Source organism: Gorilla gorilla, chromosome 9, assembly GCF_029281585.2.
Source record: "Gorilla gorilla gorilla isolate KB3781 chromosome 9, NHGRI_mGorGor1-v2.1_pri, whole genome shotgun sequence".
Lineage (NCBI taxonomy): Eukaryota > Metazoa > Chordata > Mammalia > Primates > Hominidae > Gorilla > Gorilla gorilla.
In genome coordinates this window covers 49,812,235-49,825,981 of record NC_073233.2, presented here as the reverse complement: position 1 = coordinate 49,825,981, position 13,747 = coordinate 49,812,235, and the positions used below count along the sequence as shown (strand labels likewise).

General features: G+C 36.9%; 1 protein-coding gene across 3 annotated transcripts in view; it reads right to left on the bottom strand.

The window, feature by feature from the left end:
- Positions 1-13,747, bottom strand: part of TTC17 (tetratricopeptide repeat domain 17) — a 140,849-nt gene that overhangs the window by 37,087 nt on the left and 90,015 nt on the right. For 2 of the 3 annotated variants that reach the window (XM_019036740.3, XM_019036743.3), the window contains 4 exons: positions 13,344-13,497; positions 9,476-9,596; positions 7,357-7,516; positions 6,332-6,415 (listed from right to left, as the gene is read on the bottom strand). In XM_019036740.3, coding sequence (XP_018892285.1) covers positions 6,332-6,415; positions 7,357-7,516; positions 9,476-9,596; positions 13,344-13,497 — 519 coding nt within the window. Of the gene's footprint in view, positions 1-6,331; positions 6,416-7,356; positions 7,517-9,475; positions 9,597-11,016; positions 11,630-13,343; positions 13,498-13,747 lie in introns of those variants that run through there. The other variant, XM_019036745.3, reaches the window with a different exon arrangement.

The following is a 13,747-nucleotide window of genomic DNA, read 5'->3' as shown; positions in this document are numbered from 1 at the left end:
TAATTGTAGTTATCTTAAAGTCCTTGTCTACTGAGTATAATATCTCTATTATCTGTAAATCTACTCCTATTGTCTGCACTTTGCCTTATTATCAACCATACATTCTTGCTTCTTTGCGTATCTAGTATTTTTTTCTAAAAATTGTATTCTGGTCTTTCTGTATAAAAGAACCACAGCGGCTCCAGACATTATACTTCATCAGGGCAGTTTTTCCCTTAATTCTATTAGGCAAAGAGGTCGTAAGACTGATCAACTCATTCCTGCCTGATAATGTTAAGTTGGGGCATACAGTTTGGCAAGACTCAATCTGTCTGGGTCATTCCTGTTCCTCTGCTGTGGCACTCCAGGAATTCTGATTAGGAACTAATCTAGACCTAATGCTAGATAAGGAACTAATCTAGATCTAATCAGAATCCCCAGAGTGCCACAACTGAGGAACAGGAATGACCTCAGGTGTCTAGTAGGTAGGTGTTTGTCTCCTCAGCCCAAAAGACTTTTTCCTGTTAGAGATCCCCAGCTCACTTCAGTCTCCCATCCAAGTAGTATTAAGATGAAAGTCCTCAGGGGAAAAAGCCATATGCTTATGGCTGGCTCTGTTACCCAGCATCTCCTTATTTCCTAAGCAGTGTGAGATGGAGAGATTTCACTCTACCTTTCCTAAGTTTTGAGCCTAATCCCCCAGACTCCTGTGTGGCCTTAGTTCTAATCGAAATGCTCCTTGGAAAAAAAACTGGTCATGTGTTTGATTTCCAATCTGTTAATTCCACCTTGAACAACTGCTAAAAGCTTTACTACTTTCTCTTTTTCCTCAGTAATGGCTTTCTCCCTACGCTAAGGCCAGTTCTTAGCTCACACCCTGAATCAACAAGTGCTGGGGGCATAGGCAGGGAGACACAGCTGGCAATCACCAGCTCACTTTGGAAAGGTTCTTCTGTCACTTGCAATTTAGTTCTTTCATATCTTGTTGCTTGCCCAGTTTTGTGATAGCTTTAAAAACATGATTTTAGAAGTTTATCTGGTTCATTCAAGTTACTGTAATGCACTGACCTGCCTTGACCTACTACATCCTAACTGGAATATTACTTTTACAGGTGTATTAACTTTTAATGTTATTTGACTAAATTCTTGTATTCTTTGTAGTTGCTTTTCCATGGATTCTTTTGGGTTTTCCACACATATGATTTTATTAGATACAGTAGGCAGTCTGAATGCCTTTGTCTATATTAATACATTCAAACTCATGTTGAGCAGTAGTAGATAGAGTGGACATTCTTGTCTGGTTCTTGACTTCAGTGGAAAAGCATTTAGAAGGCGCCTAGTAAGGTCCTGGCTTTTCTGCTAAGTGGTGTGTGTGTGTGTGTGTGTGTGTGTGTGTGTGTGTGTGTATGTGTGTGTTATTGTGCTAAGAAAAGTATCAATTCTTAGGGTTCTTAAACTAAGTTGGTACTGAATATATCCAATGTTTGCACAAGTCTGGATATAATTATATGATTTTTTCCCCTCTATCAATATGAAGGATGATATTAATGGTTTCCAAATAGTAAATCAATTCAGTGTTCCTAGAATAGCCTTTTAGTCATGATGTATTTTTCAAAATATGCTGTTAGATTATGTTTGCTACTATTTTACTACTTTTGAACTGTTAACAAGAGAAATAGGTTAGTAGTTTTATTTTTTGACGTCATTTTTTTCAGATTTGGGGAACAATGATATGTTTTCTTTGTAAAATACATTTTCTTTTTTTGATACTCTGAAATATAGCAGCACTGGAAATTTTTGGTCTTTAACAGTTTGTAAAAGTCCTCTGTGAAGTCATCTGGGCCTAGTGTGCTTTTTGGTTGGAGTTAACTATTTTTTCCATTTCTTCTATGGCAATCTTTCTCATTTAGATGCTGTTTCTACTGAGAAATAATATTTTTAGAAAACTACAGTGCTGCATTTTTTCTGCATTGTAGTTTTCTAAAAAATATTATTTCACCTAAGTTTTCAAACATATTTGAATAAATTATATGTTTTGGTTAAAGTAGTCTGATTCTCTAAACTTCCTATTTTTATGGTCATGTCCCCCTGCCTTTCGAATTTTATTTTGGCAATCTCCTTTTCCTTTATTAGGTTAGCTAATGATGTATCTATTTTATTGATATATACCTCAAACTCAACTTTTGGATTCATTGTTTCTACTGATTTTCTGTATAATTAATGCATCCTTTTTCTTTGTTAATTCTTTTGCTTTTAGTTTATTTTTTCATCCTGGTTTTGGGTGTTTAATTTATATCTTTTCTTCTTATTTTTCATTTTTACTGACACAGTACTTAATGCTATGAAAATTTCTCTGAAAACTGTTTTAGTCTGTTATACAGACTGTTATTTTGTTTTCATGTATCTTCAAGAAATTCTAAATTTCTTATTTTCTCTTTGACTCAGTAGCTGTTTAAATGACATGTTTTAGAATTTCCAGGTAGGAGGGCTTTTATATTGTTAGTTATTATTATTATTATTATTATTATTTTTTTGCATTCTGGCCAGAAAATGCTACTTTTATTTTCTTCCTTGGAATTTGTTCACTGCTCTGATATAATTTTCACGAATGAATATTCTATGTTCAAATGACGAAAAGATGTATTTTCTATAATCAAAGTTCAGAGTTTGATATATCTAATAAGATCTACCTTACTGATTATGCTATTTAGATCTTTTATATCCTTATTAATTTTTTGTCTGGTATTATGTGGTATATTTTAATCTGTTTCTCTGAATCTCCCTTAGTCTCTGCTTTATGACATTTGTTTCTGGATACATAAATACTAATAATTATTACAAATTTATTGTAAACTGTAGTCTTTAGCATTTTAAAGTATATTTCTTTGTCATGTCAAGCTTTTTGATTTAAGTTTTTCCTTGTTAGGTATGGAGATCATAAACTTTGCTCTCTTATTTGCATTTGCCTTGTATGCTTTATCCATTCTTTTATTTTTATCTTAAATCTTGTTACATTTTATTTGGATATTTCTCGAATACAGCACAATGTTTGGCTATGCTTTGTTAAACAATCTGAAAATCTTGTTCTTTTAATAGTTAAGGTAAGAACATTTGCAATTATGGATATAATTGTTTGTCCTTGGTCCCTTGAATCCATCTGTTTAATATGTGTACATGTGTATTCTTTTACTATATTGTCTATCTTATTTGCATACTATTTTCAGGTTATCTTTTGGTATTTAGGAAGGCTTGTATCTATACAGTAAGGCCTTTATATAATACCATTACTCTCCCTTCCTTCATACTTTTTTTGGGCTATATTCTGTTGGTCCCCTACTACGAACAGTATGGAAATTACCTGATAACCTTTTCTTACATTTCTACCTTTCCTCTCCACCAGCATTTAATTTGAAGTACCATTCTTTAATTCCCAATCAGTACCTATTAAGTAATCAGTGAGCTTATTTTACCTTTCATATATTCTCCTATTCTCTCACCATTTTTTGATAATTGTACTATACCTACATTTTCAGAGCTCAAACAATCCCCAACTTAGGATTTTTCAACTTTATGACAATGTGAAAGCAACGGGCATACAGTAGAAAGCAGTACAACACTCTTGCGAGCTGTAGCTGCCAGTCAGCCACATGATCACAAGGGTAAACAGCTGATACTCTATAATATACTGTGCTGCCAGATGATTTTACCCAACTGTAGGCTAATATAAGTGTTCTGAACACATTTAAGAAAGGCTAGGCTAAGCTATAATGTTTGGTAGGTTAGGTGTACTAAATGCATTTCGACCTATGGTATTTTCAACTTAACAGTGGTTTATCAGGATGTAACCCCATGGTAAGCTGAGGAGCTTCCATAACATACGATACTGTCTTGCCTCTCTTAGAGCCATTATTCAGTCTTGGCTCTATAGACAAATATATAATGCTTGCTACTAGTCCCTTATACCAATGCTGCTCTGGTCATTTTGGCTGTCTGAAGCTTACCTCTAGACAGTCTTCTCAAGAAGGGGCTCATGGAAACAATATTTGTTACATGTTAATGGCAATTTGTCTGTGGACTCTATATTGATGGTCAGTTTGGTAGCATATAAAATCCATGGCTCCTCTTTTTTTATTCTTTAAGTATTCTAAATATGTTACTCCATTGTCTTCTGGAATCAAGAGTTGCTGTTGAAAAATCTGATTATATTTTCTTTCTTTCTCTCTCTCTCTTTTTTTTTCTTCCAAGATGGAGTAATTTTGCTTCAATAAGCACTGCTGTTGACTGTTCTGGATCAGTTTTCTATGGCACACAGTGCACCCTTTTAACAAAATATATTTTATAGAAATAGAATAAGACTCAAATCTTATTTATTTGAATCTAGAGCTTAAAATGTTTCTCTCTAACATGTTATCTTCAATTTTTCTTTAACTCTCTATTTTATTTTCGTCACTTGTCACTTCTGTCCTCTATGTCCCTTTCTGTGTTTGTGCTGTATTCCTCTTGCTGCTTCTTCCAATTTTGTCGTCAGTTCTGTGACAAAATTTTTCTACTACTGACCTGTTTGGCCTGGCACTCAAGTTTAATATATTTCAGTTTTCTATCTCCTGTTTTTATATCCATTGCTTATCTTTCTCCTGTGTTTTTATATTTTTGCTTTGTGATCTTTATTTATGCAAGCGAATTTTTTTTTTTTTGAGACAGGGTCTCACTCTGTTGCCCAGGCTGGAGTGCAGTGGCATGATCATGGCTTACTGCAACCTCAACTTTCTGGGCTCAAGCGATCCTCCCACCTCAATCTCTCAAGTAGCTGAGACTACAGGTGTGTGTGAGCATTTTAATTTTTTTGTAGAGATAGGGTCTCGCTATGTTGCCCAGGCTGGCTCAAACTCCTAGGCTCAAATGATCCTCCTGCCTTGTCCACCAAAGTGCTGGGATTACAGGCATGAGCCACTGTGCCTGGCCTAATATTTTAATCCATGGAGAAAAGTTCAGTCTGAATTATAATGTGTTCCATGACAATATTTTCCCGCTGTGTGTTCTTTAGTAAGTTTTGCTGCTTTTTCCTATGGTTTTCATTCATTCACTCATTCATTCATTCATTCATTCATTATTTATTGAGACGGAGTCTCACTCTGTCACCCAGGCTGGAGTGCAGTGGCGCGATCTTGGCTCACTGCAACCTCCGCCTCCTGGGTTAGCACTGATTCTCCTGCCTCACCCTCTCAAGTAGCTGGGATTACAGGCGCGTGCCACCACGCCCGGCTGATTTTTGTATTTTTAGTAGAGATGGGGTTTCACCATGTTGACCAGGCTGGTCTTGAACTCCTGTCCTCAAGTGATCCACCTGCCTTGGCCTTCCAAAGTGCTGGGATTACAGGTGTGAGCCACCGGGCCCGACCAGTTTTCTTTTATTTTTGTATCAGTGCTGTGTCTGCTCTGTTTTTATTACTCAGGATTTTCCTGGTTGGGCTACCTGTAGAAAGTTCCTTCAGGTAGTAGAATTTTGCTGACGTTTTCTGAAATTGCTAACCCTGCCTGACTTCTGCTACAATTCATCCTGTATGGTTTTTGTGTGGATCATAACCACTTTTGGCAATCCTTACGTTTTTTTGAAGTCTGGGGATCATGTGTTTGCCCTAGTTTCATTATAGTTGGAGTCTGCTGATGACTTTTCCATGTGTGATACCCGGAAGATGAAGGAAGTTGCTATCTCACAGTGTCGCATTCATACTTGAAGTTGGGTTGATTCTTTAAATGACTATGTTAAATTAGCTCTTTAATATTATACAGTAATAAAGTAGAGAGATTCTTAGCCATAAAGTAATAAAATTAAATTAAAAAACCCCTCCTCTTTACACAAATATCACACAGAGGAAGAAAAGGAGTCTTAGAACCTCTCAATGATATTTTCTGTAGGCTCTATGAAAATGCAATTTGGTAAATATTTTGTTTCATGATTTCAAGAGAAAAGACATTTCAAAGTGGGTTTCCCATCCATCATCCAAAATACCAAATATTCTTCACCATCAGAAGAATATCTGACTTATTTCATATACCTAGATTCCATGGTTTCCAATACTACCACCTCTATACACACATACTGGGGTAAAGAAGAGAAAACTGACTAGGTAAGTTTCACCACAGAAAGCAGGCAAAGAGACAGAAAAGAATATTACTCAAGTGATAGAAAAAGCGACTGAAACATTCTGAGGGGAGTTATTTCACATTATCCTTTTAGCCACCAAGTGCTAAGTAACTAACAGAAGAGGTTAGAGACACTTAGGAGCAAATAACTTAGAAAAGAAGTTAGAAGGAGGGCAATTGTTTCCAGCTTTTCTGTGGGGTGACTTACCTTTTCCAAAACTTTGGCAATTCGGGTGCCAATCTGTTCAAGCGACTGTTGTGGATATTGGTCTTTGCCGAGATTTTGTAATACCTGGAAGGAAGGAAGATAGTAGATTAGAAGAATGAAAACGATGCAGGATCTAGATGATACTGCTAATGCTGAGTTGGGCACTGTACCACAGAGGCAAACTGTTTTTCTGGGATACATGCTGTGGTCCTATTGGTAAGGTAATCTATGGAAGACACATTTAAGGCTGTTTTATCATCCCCTCAGCTCTCCCACATTTAACAAAAATTACAGAATGTAAAACACATTCATTATAGCAACACTAGAACACAGAGTAAATGAAATAAACTATGTGTAATCTTGTCATTCAGACATGTAAAGACATATAGAGAGGTATTAACAACCACTTTTAATACCTTTATATGTCTTTCAGATATTTTTCTATGTACATTTTTTTCTCACAAAATATTGAATTACACTGTATACTGTTACCTATGTTTTCACATTATATATTGTGAAAATTTATTCAGGTCAAGAAGAATATTTCTATATATTTTCTAATGGTGCCACTGTATACTATCTTACATCTATCCAAAATTTATTTAACCAATCCTCTACTGTTGGATACTTGTGACATGTTTTTCCAATTCTTCTAGGTATATGCTTTGCTAGGTATATATTGGGTCTGCTTTCCTTACCCTTCCTTCTTAAAAATGTCAACAGGAGAATTAACTGCCCCATACATTTTTCTCAAGAGTTGGTATTTGATGGCAAGGCAGAACTACCCCCCTCGAGGGGTAAATCAGAATTAAAATTCCATGGTCATAAAGAAAAAAAAGAATAATAAGCTCAGTCCCAGGGCCTGAAAGAAATCAGGCTTGGCCCAAACCCACCTAGGTGATGCCTAACTGAAAAAAGCCCCTATTTTTTTTTAAAAGGCCTGGTCACCTGGGCTTTCTACGTAGTATCAATGTGCATCCTAACTGTGAGGCTAAAAAACAGCCTGAACAAAGCCGAGCACTCACCTCTGTTAACTGACTCTCCCCTGTGTAGTGCAGGCTGGCTCGGTTGGAAACCCCATGCAAGTGGTCCAGGGTATGCATACTCGTGGGGAGATTGCCATTGCAAAAAGGCTCCATTGCTGGCTGCTGTATAGGGGTGGCAAAATCTATGTGTTCTGTGATGCTGAAAAATGGAGATTACCACATTAGCTATGGGAAATTTTTGAGTGGGTGGGAAGAGAAGAGAGACAGCATTAACAATCAAAGAGAGACAGCATTAACAATCAGCTCATCATAGCTTCAACATGTTATCCCCTGATTTTAAACGAAGTAAGTTTTCTTCTAGGAGTTCTTCTTCCAAGATATAAGTGGTGATAAATACCCACAACTGGTTATATCTTTTAGTTTTCTTTTATGCACAGCAGCACATTCCTCCCCACAGAAAAAGTTACCTAAAGCTTAGACAGTAAATCTTAGAGAGATACAGCCGTACATTGTATTTAGGTGTAAGACTAAGTACTTCCTTTCATTTTCCCACCATATACAAGCTTACTATTATAGACTATCATATGCACTAATATGACAAATTGGCACTGCCATGTTTTACTTGCAGCTATTTAAAAAGTCTAACAATTATTAGGCAAACATTCACTCATTATTTATTTAGAGCCTATTACATGTCAGATACAAGGACTATAATAATGAGTAAAACAACATAGTTAGTCCCTGCTGTTACCATGTTCATTCTCTTGTGAGTGATTCATTTATTACATGTGATAAGTTATAAAAGATAAAATATGGTGCAATGATAATACACTCCAGGAGGATATATGTTGCCTCTGCACTGGTGGAGGAGGGTAGCTAGTGAAGGATTCTGTGGAGGTAAGATTAAGTTGAGGCCAGAAGGTTTAGTATGAATTAACCAGCTGAGAACCCACAGTGAGAACAATGCCATAGACAAAGGAGACACCACGTGTGACAGCCCTGGCAGGAGAGAGGGCAAAAGAGAGGATGAAAAAACAGGCAGGGAGCAGATCAAGAAAGGCTTTATGGTCCACTTTAAATAGCATTAAGAATTTCCTAGAGTGCTTTAAGAATGATTTGACTTATATTTGAAGAATTCTGAGTACTGTGGAGAGAATAGATTGAACAGAGGCAAGAGTGAACAGAGCAAGAGGACCAGCTAGGAAGTACTGGATGAACCGACGTAGGGATGGTTATGCTCTGGTTTGAGGAGGCAGCAATGGAGATGGAGAAAGGTAGGTGGTTTTGAAAAATACTCAGGGAGTAAAAGTGCTAAGAATTGGTAACAGGCTGAATTTGAAGAGCACGGGAGGAAAATCATTAAGGATAACTCCCAGGTTTTTGGCCTAAGCATTACTGGAGCTATTTACTAAAAATAGGAAAAGAAAAAACAAAACAAAACAAAACAATAATTTTTTAATATGGAGAGTGGGCAAGAAAATTATGACTTTAATTTTCCTGAGCATGGGGTGCCTGAGTGCAATCTAGACAGACAGGTCAGGGAGACAGACAAATGAGTTGAAGGCATTGTAAAAAGGTCTGGTCTGGAGATTCAAGTTTGGGAGCTGTTAGTACATCTTTGTGTTGATTGGAATTTTGGGAGTAGATCAGTCTGACTAGAAGTGATTACAAAATAAGAAGGCTTAGTGGTAAATCCTGAGGAACTCCAACACTTAAAGGGTAGAAAAGGGGTCAGCAAAAGAGAGCGAGTGTCCAGTGAGGAAAAAGCAGTTATCAGAGGCATCTACTATGTCTTGGTAGGTGTTTGCAAATCTGGATTTGCTCTGGCTCCCTTACAACTGCAAGATATTCATGAGAAACCATGGGTTTTGTACTTCTATAGAGAGGATCCAGTCTTCAATTCAAACTAAGCAGGTTATACATGGCTGCTAGATAGCTTACAAAGGACAGGTGAAGGCACCGGGAAGGGGGGCACACTCACTGCTTTGCTACAATGGGTTGGGTCCACCTGGGGGCCATGGTCAGCATGGTCATCCTTTGAAAATTCAGCTCTAGAAAGGATAACTCTTCTACTAGCTGCTAAGAGGGGATCCTTAAAGTCAGCTGGGTTCAATGGGACTCAAATGCCATAAAGGAGGGAGAGGCTTAACATACTTACTCAATGTTTTTTGAAGAAACTGCAAGCCAGGTACTCACGATGGCAGTCAACTCTACCCAGCGGAGTTTGAGACATTCGTCCGGGCTGGGCCATCCCAGACGCTGGTAGTCACGTTTTTTTCCTGGAAGGAAAGTATGCCATGAATCCACACAATTGCAAAGGAACAGAACCCAAAGGGCCTTATGCCCTGGTGATTACTTCACCCGGATTGGTGTATTTGGAGGTGCTAGTCATTCCTGTAGTCTTTAACATTTCCCCCATCTATGATCTAATTAAAATCTCGTCATTATGCAATGGAACTAAAGATCATCTCTGAGTAAAGACAGGTGGAGAAGTAAGAATAAATGAGTCACTTGCTAGATTTAAGATTGATCAACATGAAATAAGGGGTTAAGGCATTCTTCAATGTTAACATTCTTACCAAACTTAATTTTTGCCCCTCTGTATTTTGATTTTATAAAGACAACTCCAACTTAGTAGAAACATTTATCTCTAAAGCAGGGTTTCTCAACCTGGTATTATTGACATTTTGGGCTGGATAATTTTTTGAGGGACCTGTCCTGTGCATTGGAGGGTGTTTAGCATCATCTTTGGCCTTCACCCACTGGATGGTGGTAGCACTGTTCCCCAGATATAACAACAAAAATGTCTCCAGATATTGCCAAATGTCCACACCCAGTAGAGAGAACCACTACTATAAAGAAGAGCAGCAGGGAATAATGATGTTAATGAAAGATTATCATCTCCTCCCAGCCCCCACCACAACACCACAGTCCAAGAACCAGCCTGGTTATCAACTATTTGAAGAGCACTTCCTGTGTATTCAGATCCCATGCTAAGTGCTTTACATCCTTAACCTCATGAGGTTAAGTTTTTTCCATTTTTCTTTTTTTAAGTTAGAGACAGCACCTTGCTTTCTTGCCCAGGCTGGAGTGCCGTGGCATGATACTAGCTTTCTGGAGCCTTAACCTCCTGGACTCAAGTGATCCTCCCACCCTGGCCTCCCAAAGTGCTGGGATTATAGATGTGAGCCACTGCATCTGGCCTGAAGTAGGTTTTAACCCTCATTTCTCAGATGAGAAAACAGAGACTCAGAGAGACTAGGTGACTTGTCCAGGTCACCTGGCTAGCAACTGGCAGAGCTAAGAGTCTGTTTGACTCTAACGTGTATGTTCCCAATCAACAAGCTATTTAAAGCTACAAAAAAATTTAAAGCTCTGTTTATTAATATCCTTCGTAGGTACCACCTTTTGGGTGTGGGCCCTTTACTTACATCAAATCCCCAAGAAAAGAGCAGAACTGTCTTGTCTGGGAAGGGTTTTCTGAAGGAGTTATAATGGAATAGGCAGGAAGGAGAACTTTAGTTCTGTATAGCGCTTTTTATATTATAGGAATTTACCAACAGTAGAAAACTGTTTGAGGTACAGGCAGGGGTTTAGATTGAGATTTTAACAAAACAGAAAGGAACAGTTTTGGAAGAGTTTCAAATTAACTCTGTTTAAATTAATAACTTAAATAAGCCATAATTTTCACAAAAAATCTTAATTTTTCTTTTACATTTAATAATTTCATTTGAAAAATATTTATTGAGCACCTGTTATAAGGGGCTGAGAACCATAAAAGACACTAGGGGTACAGACAGGAATAATTAAGACGGCCTGCTCTTGAGCTCACAGTCTAGTAAGGAAGGTAAACATAAACAAATCATTACAATACAACACGAAAAGAGCTAGAGCGAAGATATAGAACAATTGCACAGAGGAAAGAGTAACTAATTCTGCCTGAAGGTAACAAGGAAGAGATGGCACTTGATTTTGAAGTTTAAGGATGAGTGATATTTTAGCACGGCAGAGGGCAGAGGGGGCACAGGGCATTCCAGGCAGAGGGAATAGCATGTGCAAAGGCACTGAGGTAAAAACATGAGCATGGTTGGTTCAGAGAATGGTGTTGAAGGGTACACAGAGGCGGGCTGTAAAGGGTCTTGTACACCACACTAGGAAGTTTGAATTTTATCCTGTAGGCAATGGGAAGGCTTCAAGCCCACATCTCTCCATCTGGTTCACAAGGATATCATAAGAGGCTCTGTTAAATGCCTTGCTGAAATCCAGTTACATTATGTCTATGGCACTTTCCTGGTCTTCCAGTCTAGTAGCCCTAACCAAAAAAGGAAATGAAATTAGTTAAGCATTATTATTAGTTCTTAGAAAATCTACAATGGCTCTTAATGATCTCCATTTTTCCCCCATGGGCTCACAAACTATTTAATACTTTGCTTTATAACTTGGTTAGGATTTATCATGAAGCTGATTAGTTAGCAGTGAATAGAATCCATACTAATTTGAAAATTGGGATTTTGAATCTCTCTAGTATTTCTGTCCTCTATGCTTTAGAGCTTTTCACTTTAATGCCAATAAGTAGTTCCATAATCTCATTTGCAAGTACATTCAATGCCCTACTTGGGCCCACCAACTTGAATACATTTAAAACTGCTTAAGTGCTCTCGTATCATCTCAACCATATTCGGCTTTAGTTTTCACTTTTATAATAAATTTTTAGTTTTTTGTTTATAAAAGTAATATAGGCTTATTGTAAAATATTTAGAAAATGGAAAAGTCATACAGAAGAAAATAAAAATCACCTATAGCTCTGTTAGCACCCAGAGATGACCGTTTATAACATTTTGATGTATTTCCTGCTAGTTTTGTTTCTATGTGCTTGTTTATTATACCATATTTCATCAAATCTAAGATGCTGCCAACTGTAAATATACATTATTTTACAGGATTTAAGAAAGAAAAACAGTGGCAATTATTATATAAGATACTATCAACTGTAAGATGTATTCCAATTTCAGAGATATTGAAATGTGAAAAAAATGTAGTTGATGAAATATAGCATAATGATTAAGGTATTCTCTACATTTATTACTTTATAAATTGCTTTTCTTTACTTACTATATTACCAATATCTTGAGTGCATATTATGCAGCATATATGTGTTATGATTTATTTAGGCAATTACAACATTTATGTTGTTTACAAATTTTTATTATAAGCAATCCCATGATCAATAATCTTTCTACTTACATCTATGGCACTTGTAAGATGATTTACTTAGGGTAAATTACTAGAAGTAGAATAACTGGTATATTTTTAAATTTTCTGATGCGTCTAGTCAGACTACCCCAAAATTCACTTCAGTTAAATAAAATGTGTGTTACACATTTAAAAACAATTTGATAATCAAAACTGGTATCTTACTGTTTATGCCTGCACTCCTTTGATTGCTGATGAGGTTGAACATCTTCTCAGGTTTAGTGGCCATCTGTGTGTGTGTGTGTGTGTGTGTGTGTGTATGTATTTGGTGAACTGCCTATGTACGCTGCACGTATTTTACTGAAATACTGTATGTTTCATATTGATTTGTAGGTGCTCTTTAAATGATATTGATACCCTCTGCTTATCATATATTCTGTAAATATATACAAAAATAATCTACAAAAAAACTTTGCTTCAGTCCTTTGTCTTATTTTGTGGTACTTTCCAGTGTCAGAATTATTATTTTCTTTCCCTCTCTCTGCCTTAGAAAGTTCTTCCCACATGGAAAGAGCATGTAAATATTCACCTAGTTTTTCTTCCTTTATGAATTTATTACACATAATGTTAAATCCACTGGAATTTTCATTTCCATAATGTTTTAGAGTTTGAACATTTTTTTCATTGATACAGAAGATAGACTGGTTTCTTGACCACACTATGCCCCTTTATCATCTCATCTGAACTATTGCAAGTTACAAATACAACCTTTGTGAGAAATGAGATAGTGACATCTAAAACAAGAAACTGGCATATTAAACATTCAAATTTACCTTGTGGCCCAGGAGATGCCACCTTGGGGCCAGTGATCTCTAGGTTTGCTTGGTAACGATGTCCATTTTCTATCTGACCTGTTTCTACTTTTTTCCCAGGAGTTTTCTTATGATCTCCTTTGGGTTTCTTTACACGTTTGACCTGGAATGTAATCTGGGAAACAGAAACATGTTAGGGACAAATGAGACCAGTGATCAAATCTGTCAATGATTTGTGAATACTAGTTTAAGAATAACCAAGTACTGTGCTCAGGTTAAGTTCTCTCCTTGAGTTTAATTCTTAAAGACCTAAATAAAAAATGGTTAGTGAAATGAACAAAATAACCTAGTCTCGAAGAATGTATAGAAGAAACCGAAAAGAAAGATGTCTGAACTGGACAGTTCCAAGTCTGCAGGCTCTGACA